Consider the following 10,036-nt stretch of genomic DNA (forward strand, 5'->3'; position numbering starts at 1 on the left):
TTTTATGTCATTTTTTTATTTCAATGGTTCCTTAATTCTCATCATCTCGATAATTTTATATACATAATACAGTAATAACATGATGATGTTGTATGTAATTTTTTTATTTTAATTGTTCCTTAATTCTCATCATCTCGATAATTTTATACACATATAATTATTCTTTACCGATTATTCATCGAAACTGTTAATTGAAATTGAATTTCGAGATCCGCGCGTTTATTGATCCGGTTTTCATGTTCGATTTTTACGGCCAAACGGTATTCTCAATCCAATCAAGATAAGAACTAATTCGAGTGTATATCGCGGGCGAATCTTTAAAGGCGCAGAACTTGCCGAAGCTCGTCACACCCACGATGCTGTACATGCAGTAAGGTTCTGCGAGAACTCTTTGCAATGGGCCGCCACTGTCACCCTGCAAATAATATCAAATTAGAATCTATTTCAAATCTTTTTTTTAATTCCTTAAATATAATCTCTAAAAAAAATATATAATTATATATATATATATATATATATATATATATATATATATATATATAATCCAATATACATATAATTAAATTATTTGTATCTAATTTTTATAATGCTTAATTTGTACGGATGCTTATATGTATGTATTCGATTTTTAAAATATGTATACTTCTAGTTTTCTAATTAAAATTGAAGTCCACTCCGAAAGTTGAACCGTCCAGAGGTAAATGAAGAGATTGAGGCAAAATTCTTAATTTGAAGAATACGATATTTTCGATACTTTGTTAAAAATAAAAGACCCGAGAATAATTCTAAACAATTTTTCACACCTGACAGGTATCTTTGCCGCCCTCCATTATACCGGCGCAAAGGAAGCTCGATATCAAGCCGTCGGGCAGCCGCCGAGTACCAATATCTTCGGCGTAAGCTTTTTTGCAGTTATCATCGGAAATGTAATTCAACTGGACCTTCATCAATTTGTTGCTACCAATATTGGATTCTGCACAGTATCTCACGTTACGTCTCTTGACAAGCAAAAAATTAATATAAAATAATCAATAATATTATCGGTTAAATTAATATAAAATAATTTCTAGAGTGCAACATGAGACGTTTGGAGAATACTGACCGTAGGATGTTTTTCCAAACCCAGAAGCAATAGCGCTTTTTCCCGGTATCTGGGAGTTTGTTTCGAGGCATGCGGGTCGCACTCGAGGATTCAATTCCAGCGGATGGTCGAGCTTGAGTAACGCTATATCGTGGTACTTGACCGAAGACTTGTACTCCGGATACTTAATTCTTTCCGCGACGTTTCTCTCCTGCATAGCGTCGCCCGGAGTTAACAGATCAATTAAGCCGACTCGCACTGTGCTTGCGGGACCCCTGAAAAATATATAGTTAATATTAAGAACAATGTATATATATATATATATATATATATATATATATAATTGCGACGTTCAAAATTGACGATAATTGTAACAAGACCGTTACTTGTCCGGGGATTCCATACAGTGCGCCGCGGTTAGAATAAAATTCTCGGAGATGATGCTTCCTCCGCATTGCCAGGACACGTCGTGCTTGCCATAACCGATCACCGCCTACGATATGAAAAATTCTGCTTTATTAATTACTTTGATGATTAAGTAGGCGATTCATGGAAATCTATTACGTTATCACATGGGTTTTCTAAATGGAATATGGCATAAAAAGCGAAATTATGCATTGCGTGCTAAAATTTTTATAAAAATATATTTTCATTATTTATTTCAATGGCGCAACAGTCCGAGTCGGACCTAGGCCTCTCCCAAAGTCATGTGCTTGTAGTGCGCACGCAGATACACAAACACATGGGACCTACAGTTTAACGCCGAATCCGAATGGCAAGTTTTTACTTATATCACATTTCAATGCAGGCCAAGCAGTTCAAGTTCCACTGGTTATACTACGAATGAATATCAAAGTCAAGGACGTTATAATTTACCCGAAAGGGTATAAACGGGTTATACTAAATATATATATATAAAAAATATAATATACTGAATATAAAAAGTATAACGTCCTTGAATATAAAAGTGAAGGACGTCATATACTTTATAGCAGCAATATAAATATGACTCTCTTAAGGTAGCCAAATGCCTCGTCATCTAATTAGTGACGCGCATGAATGGATTAACGAGATTCCCACTGCCAAGGGAACGGGCTTGGAAAAATTAGCGGGGAAAGAAGACCCTGTTAAGCTTGACTCTAGTCTGGCACTGTAAGGAGACATGAGAGGTGTAGCATAAGTGGGAGATGGCAACATCGCCGGTGAAATACCACTGCTTTCATCGTTTCCTTACTTACTTGGTTAGGCGGAGTCAGAGCCAGTTTTGACAAAAAATACAACGATCTTGAATATAAAAGTTAAAGAACGTTCTACTTTTTTTCCCAAGTACCCGAAAGGGTAAAATAGAAAACGTCCTTTAATTTTTATATTCAAGAACGTTATACTTTTTGCCAAAACTGGATTCGAACCTGAGATCTTTGGTTTAGCAGACCAGTGTGCTCTGTGCTATCTGCTACGCCACGCTCTCTCTCTCTCTCAAAAACATATTTTACATATGTTAGTTTTCATGTTTTTTTGCATATTTGTAATTACTGTTATAAATATTTGGTATCACATTCTTTATTTAACAGTTATAAAAAGATGTGTGTGTTAATAATATATACCATCTTTGATTAAGTAATCGAAATTTAAGGCAATTTTCTTAATTTATTGATGTTTTTGTAACATATATCTGTTATACATCGGTAACATTATATATAGACTCTTTTAATTATTTCTGCGATCGCAGCGATAAGTGTATTTATTCTCACCATATGCGGAAATTCCGCTGGTTTCGCTTGGATTCCGCCGATAATTAAAGGTGTCTCGACGACGGCGCAGCGGGAAACTCTATTCGAGCCGGCATTGATACGTAAAGTCGGCGATTTCTCGGTCTCGTAAACCAGATCGGCGTATTCCTTACATTCTGTGAAAAAGCGGGGATTACGCAAACCAGGCTCATAGCGAAAAATAGGTGGGAATCGATGCAATCGAAGATTTATGGTACAATTACGACGCGACGGGATTAGGAGAAATGTATGGAAATTAATTTGTTATTTATTTGTACGCGTATAATTCTGTGCCGGCGAAGTGCGTAGTTCATCAATTTATCATCGATACGTGTCATGATTATTTAATCACGCGTCTCTTAAGAAATGCGCATCCATTTGTATGCTGATCTAAACAAGTTACGCATGCTTCTTGTAATCGCGAAACGCGTGTTCGCACAACGAAGGAAACTTCGAAAAACAACTAGTAATATAATTTAATAGACATTACACATTTCAGAGTTCCACAGAAGCCAACTTTGCAATGAAAATTGTATGATAATAACAATCTAAAACAAAAATAGAATTAAAGTCTAATACTTTTCTACAGCAAAAATTTGACAAAAGACTCGATTTTGAAAAAAATGTAATGAAAAATATAACTTAGATAAAATTTAAGTTTAAAATTATTATGGATATTTGTAACATAAAAGATGAGACACAAATGATAAATTTTCAAGTTTTATTTTTTAATTTTTAATTTAAACAAATATCTATTTAATTTTGTATTTTTCTGCTGCAATTTTTTATACTAAAAAATTATAATTAATTTAAAAATTATCACCGTAATTTCTGATTTATTTTCTGTCTGTAAAAAATTGATTTGACAAAGAATTAGGATACATTGGAATCGTGATTTATGAGCGTTCAAAATAAACGATTTTTTGAAATCCGATCGCGGGTATAACGAAGGCTATACCACTAACTTTCTTCACTTTTTCGCGCCGCGGAATTCCTGAGCAAGATTGCGACGAATAACGCGATCGCAAGCTCTCTCGGCATATTGCGAATCCAATACGCGGCGTATCGACACCGTCTTCGAACAAAGGCCTTAATAGCGAATTCTCGCCTTAAGTACGGCGGATAATGCGTAACGAAGTGCATGCGAGCTGCGCGACGATGAAGTCGTTTATCAACGATTGGCGATCCGTGAGTCGAGGTGTCATTAATGGTATTACCGGAACTACAAGCAATGACGTATCCGCTGAATTCTTCCTCATGCGTCTTTCACAAAATATCTGCGTCTGTTTCCAGTAATTAGGTACTGTACCTTAGCTATTTAACAGGAAAATTGTATTACGTTATTATACCGCATATCATTACTCATGCTGCAGATAAAAATCTTCTTTTCATTCGTCGATTAAACGAAACGTTAACTTATTAATATATTTCAGATTTGAGAGAGACGAAATTTATATTAATACATAAATATATGAATTTGGAAACAATTTTTCTTGTCACATCCGTAAATAGATTATTATTTGTAGTAACTATTCAATCTTCGAGATTTTATTTGTTTTTTTTTTAGTAAGTCTTTAATTAATTTTTTATAAAATTAAGATGAGCCAGAATTATAAAGCTTTGTTGTTCATGCATCTTCTTGAGACGCGATTTGCAGAAACATTACCAAGAAAAGTCGATTTTAAATTAGCCAGAGTGCGCGCTCTTACAAATCCCATTTGATTAATTCAGAAACCATCTTATTATTATTACTCAAGCACGAGGTATTTACGTATTTAATACACATCCTCTTTACATTATTACACATCCTCCTGGAACGCGTGGAATATAAATTTTGCACATTTGACATTTTGATTCATTCATAATAATATTTCTCTCTCGTGCATACATGCATGTGGTTTCTACGCGAACCATTAATTTATTTTAAGCGCAGAATAATTAACTACTGTTACTACACTGTTAATACTTGTATCATATTAACTTCTTACAGATAACACTCAGACAAATGCTACATCCCTGGATGTGCGTACACGTGGTTCGCTCGTAATGAAACTGGTCTTATCAAATCCACCGGGCCTTTGGCAGCGCCGTGATGTCGATCGTGATGGATCGAATCTGATTTGTTCCATGTATTAAGTTCAAGTTCGACGTCTGACGTATATCGAAAAACGTGTAATCATCATTAGATTTCTAATAGCTCGATAAAGTGCAACTCATGTACGATGTGGGAAATGAAACAAATTATTAATCGTAAATCGTAATAAGATCTACAGAGCTCTGGGAACGTCAATCGTGAAAATTTTCAAAAAAAATCTGCACCTGCTTTTACATCACGACTGGATCGTTTCACTTCTACTATTTGTAAGGTAAATCAGACTGTTCTGTTGTTTTTGTACTTTGCATCAAAATTTCTTTGAAAAAGTTAACGTGTTTCACCCATTAATGACATGATAAAAATAATATAGTGCAACATAGTAGGAGATATAATAACTAACACATAAATTCTTAGATTTTAATATCGACCTACTTTGTGCATTATATTAGCAAAAAGTAAAATAGTTTCTTCTATTTTCCTCGTTTTTATTATATATTTACATAACTTTCGATTTTATCTTAACAGCATAAAGAGCAAATTAATGCGTGAATATGCAATACATGGAATGTTGTATGGAATATTATAAATACAAAAAAAGAGAGAGAGAAAGAAAAGACTGTAGGTTCCTTATACATAATTATTTAAAGAAAAGTATAGGTATCTTTTGCAAATGCGACTCAATATATCGTCCAAATAAGGAGCGACTTTTGTAAAAGACATGCGAATACGCAGTTATCCCCAATACACATGCAGAATCACATTGCGATGAGATTTATTTATGATCTTCGATCCGAAGAATCCGATTTATAATCCCGTTAAATTCAAGTTTCGAAGCGACGTAGGCAGAGGTACTAACTTTTTGTTATCGTTTTTCGTGGCGAACGATAATACGCGTGGACGATTCGCACATTAAAAATCGAAACTACCGGAATTACAGCGATTTCGATCGAAATCACACCAGGGAATTACAGAGATTTCAGTTCCTATAACAGATCGCTGGCGGCACGCGACAACTGATTGCCTCTTAATCATCCGTCGTTAAGAGCGTTTTGCCGAGCGCAAGATCTTCCTCGAAGACGGGAATGGAATCGCGTATACGATCGGCTGATTTATCGCGAAGTGCACGACGAGAATGACCTCGTGGTTCGTCATCATCATGGAGGAACGGACGCGCAACCCGAGTGGGGATCAGGAAAAACAAGAAACGTTTGTGGAGCGAATGGATGCGTTAGACGAGGTATATCTTCCATCGCGAACGAGTCGTCGGAATCAGACGAGAGAACCGCGTGATCCAAGGCTGATCAAGGATGCCAGCGAGCCTGCCGATCGCCTCATCGTTAGTACTGTTGGTGTTGGTGTCGATCCTGTCGCTGACACACGGAAAGCACGTTGGAGGTATCAGTTCTCCTTGCTAAAAATACGCGAATTCTTGTTTGGAACGGGTCGCGACCGTGTTTTTCGACTTCGACGAATGGAAAGATCCAAAAGTCTCGAAATTCACGTGCTATGTAACTGAAAGAACTCTATTGTTAGCAATAGATTTCTTTGATTATAAATACAATTCTCCAATTACAAACGATTACTTATAGTACAATATTATAATCATAAATTACTCAATTTTAATATATAAAAGAATTGCTTAACAATGACGTCTTGAGCATTAACAATTATTTTTGGGTTTATGGTGTTTATGTATCCCGTAATGGAAATTAATATTCGAAATAATGGTTTAATGATAATTAAATGAGATTTGTAGGAATATCTCTGTCACTGAAAAAGAAACCTGCATTTTTTTTATTTCGTCATAACATTTAAATGCGTATCAATAACCTTGTTGACAAGATTGAAAGGCCAAATCAATTTCCTCTTTAGTAATTCAGATAGTTTACTTATACACGGTGCTCCAACAAAATTAACACTTATATGGAAGTAACTTTTTTAGAAAAACAGAATTGATAACACAAGATATCATATAATAACAAGTGTATTTTTAACGAGTCCCCACTTGTTCACCAATTGCAATGTGCACAATCTCCGACAAAAAATTGCAAATGTGATATTGCAACGGTATCCAAAGAATGGTGCCTCAGGGCTCTGGAAAACACCTGGACAAAATTCCAAGAATGTATTAACAATAATGACAGTGACCAAGATGGGAGACCTTTGAAGACAAAAAATACATCTGTTACTATGACGCATCTTGTGTTATCGGTTGTGTCTCTCTAAAAAAGTTACTTCTATTTAACGTTTTTTTAAGCATTTTCTGTATATCAGTGTCTTCTCCTTTCTTTTTTAAATATCCTTAAGTAATAATCTTTAATTTTATTTTTAGCAAAAACTTATAATACATTAATGCGTTTTTATAATTTTCAGAATCATGCGTGGTCGACAACTCCTCGGGTGTGTGCAAACTTCTACAAGATTGCCCGAAAGTTTATGACGACTTGCTGGCCGGCAAAACGCCCAGTGAGCCCTGCGGATTTTTAGGCTTCGACCCGATAGTATGTTGTCCAACAACAAACGGTGCAGGGATCCGGCCGACGCCGACGCCGACGCCGCGGAGGCCGGCGCCACCATCACAGAGTCCCACGCGACCAAATAATAATACAGTGCGACCTTTGAAATTGGATGGATCAAGGGGAGCTGTAGCGCGAGCAAGTAAGTAAAAATTCGTTTCCAAGCTATTTTCTAATAAAAGATTTAAAAAAACACTGAAGTAACTTCAACATTTATCAAAACTAACGTGCAACTTGATGGCCCACTTAATATGTATCTCTTCAGGATCTCTTTACGAACGTATCTCGTAATACGTAAATGCATCTTTTAAAATAACGCACACAATTACATTTTTTAGCAATGATGAGCAATCAGCTTTATCAATACTAAATCGGCAATATATAGACATTTTGGTTAAATTTGAGCAGAAAATGCAGTAAAAAAAAATAACGGTCTCACGCGTAAACATTTCTATGAAATTAAAATCGACTTAATGAGATCTTGAAGAGCAAGATAAGAAATGTTTATTAAATACAAAGAACTGGGATCAATGTGGGTATGGATTCAATTAAAGCTTTATTTAACTTGTAATATTATTTATTTCTTCTAAGAATGCGCGGAAAACGCAGAGGCTGTCTATGGTTTCACGGTACCACCTACACCGACATTGAACCGGAAGCCCATCAATACGTCGCTATGCGCCCTGACAACGCGCAAACTGATCGTCGGCGGCAAGAAAGCCGAGGCGAAAGAATTTCCGCACATGGCGGCCGTCGGTTTCGATCGTCCCGATGTTGGGACCTTGTGGCTGTGCGGCGGCAGCTTAATTTCCTCCAAGATCGTCCTGACAGCGGCCCACTGCATTTGGACAGCGGACTGGTAAATTTTGATTTGGCGGGTACGCCTTCTCTCACTGTTCTATCCAACATTCGAAAAATTTATGAAAAACGTGACCCAAGATTGCTTTTATCTTCTAAAGTGAAAAACGCGACGACTTTCTTTTCATGATAACTACAGTCCCTTTTTTTAACTATAAATTTTGATCGATTTAGAATCTTCTAAAGGGCCATCTATCTTTTTTCCGAACTATATGTCAAGGTACTTTTACGAGCAACTTAATTTGAGATACTGAAAAAATTGAGATACTTAAGATTATTGTTCTCTTAAGTTTCAGTCTATACTTTGAAATACTTATAATTTTAACTATTGCCTTCAAAATATTTAACGTTAAAAAACTGCAATTGACTGTCAAAATCTCCATTGAAATTCTTCTCGAGTTTACACTATCATTGTTGAAAATTAAAAAGTCACTTTTTTTGCCCGTAATTGACCATAAACGCACTTCGGCTATCTTAATAAATAATAATTATAATAAATTTCGTTTGCCTCAAAAAGGGGAAACGCGAAGTGGGTGCGACTCGGCGATCTGAATCTCGCGCAGACGAACGACACCGCGATGCCGCAGACTATCGGAATCCAGGAAAGGATAAGGCATCCTGAATACAAACGCCCATCGCAATATCATGACATAGCTATACTCCGCCTGGAGAAAGAAGCTACCTACAACGCGTTTGTTAGACCGGCGTGTCTTCCGGTTGATTGGCCTGACGAGGGTCAAAATGACAAGGCAGTCGCCACCGGATGGGGCCTAGTCGACTGGTGTAAGATTATAAAGAGAGAAATCTTTAAAATTACTAAAACCGAGTTGTTAAAATTAAGTACTAACTATAATGTCCATTCCTATCTTAGAACTAAAAGAAAGTAATAAAATATGTTAACCGAAATTAAAATTAATCTGCATTGATATATAGAAATGGACATAAGTTTTGTATATATAATTATATTTTATTTTTACATATGCATACGTATGAGTAAAATTAATAAGCGCATGTCGATTAATTCAGCTGATGACAGGGGCTCGGAAAATCTATTGAAAGTGACACTCAATTTGGTCCCTCATCAATCTTGCAACGCGAGTTTCTTCGACGGCGGCACTTCCACAGAGCTCGTACAAGGAATTGTCAATGAATGGCAAATATGCGCGGGAGAAGTCGGGAAAGATACTTGCCAGGTAATAAATAAATATATTTATTCGCATCGAGAAAGTCCTCGTCCCTCTCAAATCTCAATGAAAGTTTTATTTTAACGCGAGCCTTTTAAAATTGTTTTAAAGTTAAATCTGATGATGCGCCAGGTTTACGCGATTGCTTCTTTCCAATTTCATTTCTCTAGCTAGAAGGGACCAAACACTTGGTTAGCTTCAACTGGGAAAAAAACGTTAAATCATTTTTATAAATAGAACATTTGTAAGCAGAGGCGATTTAATAAGAATATACTCGTTGCTGTTCAAGGGTGACAGTGGAGGACCACTCGCCGTCTTTAACACGGTCCATGATTGCATGTACACCATAATCGGGGTCACCAGTCTTGGACGACTCTGCGGCAGCATCATACCTGGCGTGTACACCCGAGTCTACTATTACATCCCCTGGATAGAGAGAACCGCGTGGCCGGAATACTTTTAACATACCGTTATACTCATTTAATTTAAATTTATCCATTTTAAGTATCAAATACATTCCCTTTTTTATACGA

The 10,036-nt window shown here is 36.3% G+C and overlaps 2 protein-coding genes across 2 annotated transcripts; one reads left to right on the plus strand and one right to left on the minus strand.

Annotated features, from left to right (window-relative positions):
- Nucleotides 1-4,007, minus strand: LOC143903469 (serine protease snk-like). The gene is made up of 6 exons (XM_077417075.1): nucleotides 3,816-4,007; nucleotides 2,833-2,987; nucleotides 1,468-1,574; nucleotides 1,103-1,356; nucleotides 804-973; nucleotides 1-415 (listed from the first exon to the last, which is right to left on the minus strand). The coding sequence occupies exons 1-6, from the start codon at nucleotides 3,991-3,993 to the stop codon at nucleotides 248-250; spliced, it is 1,032 nt and encodes a 343-aa protein (XP_077273201.1). The 5' UTR covers nucleotides 3,994-4,007; the 3' UTR covers nucleotides 1-247.
- A 2,118-nt stretch (nucleotides 4,008-6,125) lies between these two features.
- Nucleotides 6,126-10,036, plus strand: LOC143903467 (venom protease-like). The gene is made up of 6 exons (XM_077417073.1): nucleotides 6,126-6,340; nucleotides 7,319-7,603; nucleotides 8,053-8,320; nucleotides 8,837-9,102; nucleotides 9,346-9,512; nucleotides 9,793-10,036. Exons 1-6 carry the CDS (start codon nucleotides 6,253-6,255, stop codon nucleotides 9,964-9,966), a joined length of 1,248 nt encoding a protein of 415 aa, XP_077273199.1. The 5' UTR covers nucleotides 6,126-6,252; the 3' UTR covers nucleotides 9,967-10,036.

This window comes from Temnothorax americanus, unplaced genomic scaffold (genome assembly GCF_048541705.1).
Source record: "Temnothorax americanus isolate GAGA-0224 unplaced genomic scaffold, ASM4854170v1 Scaffold47, whole genome shotgun sequence".
Taxonomy (NCBI): Eukaryota; Metazoa; Arthropoda; class Insecta; order Hymenoptera; family Formicidae; genus Temnothorax; species Temnothorax americanus.

Coding starts and splice junctions, on each gene's coding strand:
- LOC143903469 (XM_077417075.1), bottom strand. CDS start 3,993: ATGCACTTCGTTACGCATTATCCGCCGTACTTAAGGCGAGAATTCGCT. Junction 1,575..2,832: donor CAGCGGAATTTCCGCATATG/GTGAGAATAAAT, acceptor TTCATATCGTAG/GCGGTGATCGGTTATGGCAA. Junction 416..803: donor GCGGCAAAGATACCTGTCAG/GTGTGAAAAATT, acceptor TATTATTTGCAG/GGTGACAGTGGCGGCCCATT.
- LOC143903467 (XM_077417073.1), top strand. CDS start 6,253: ATGCCAGCGAGCCTGCCGATCGCCTCATCGTTAGTACTGTTGGTGTTG. Junction 9,103..9,345: donor ATGGGGCCTAGTCGACTGGT/GTAAGATTATAA, acceptor CGATTAATTCAG/CTGATGACAGGGGCTCGGAA. Junction 9,513..9,792: donor TCGGGAAAGATACTTGCCAG/GTAATAAATAAA, acceptor TTGCTGTTCAAG/GGTGACAGTGGAGGACCACT.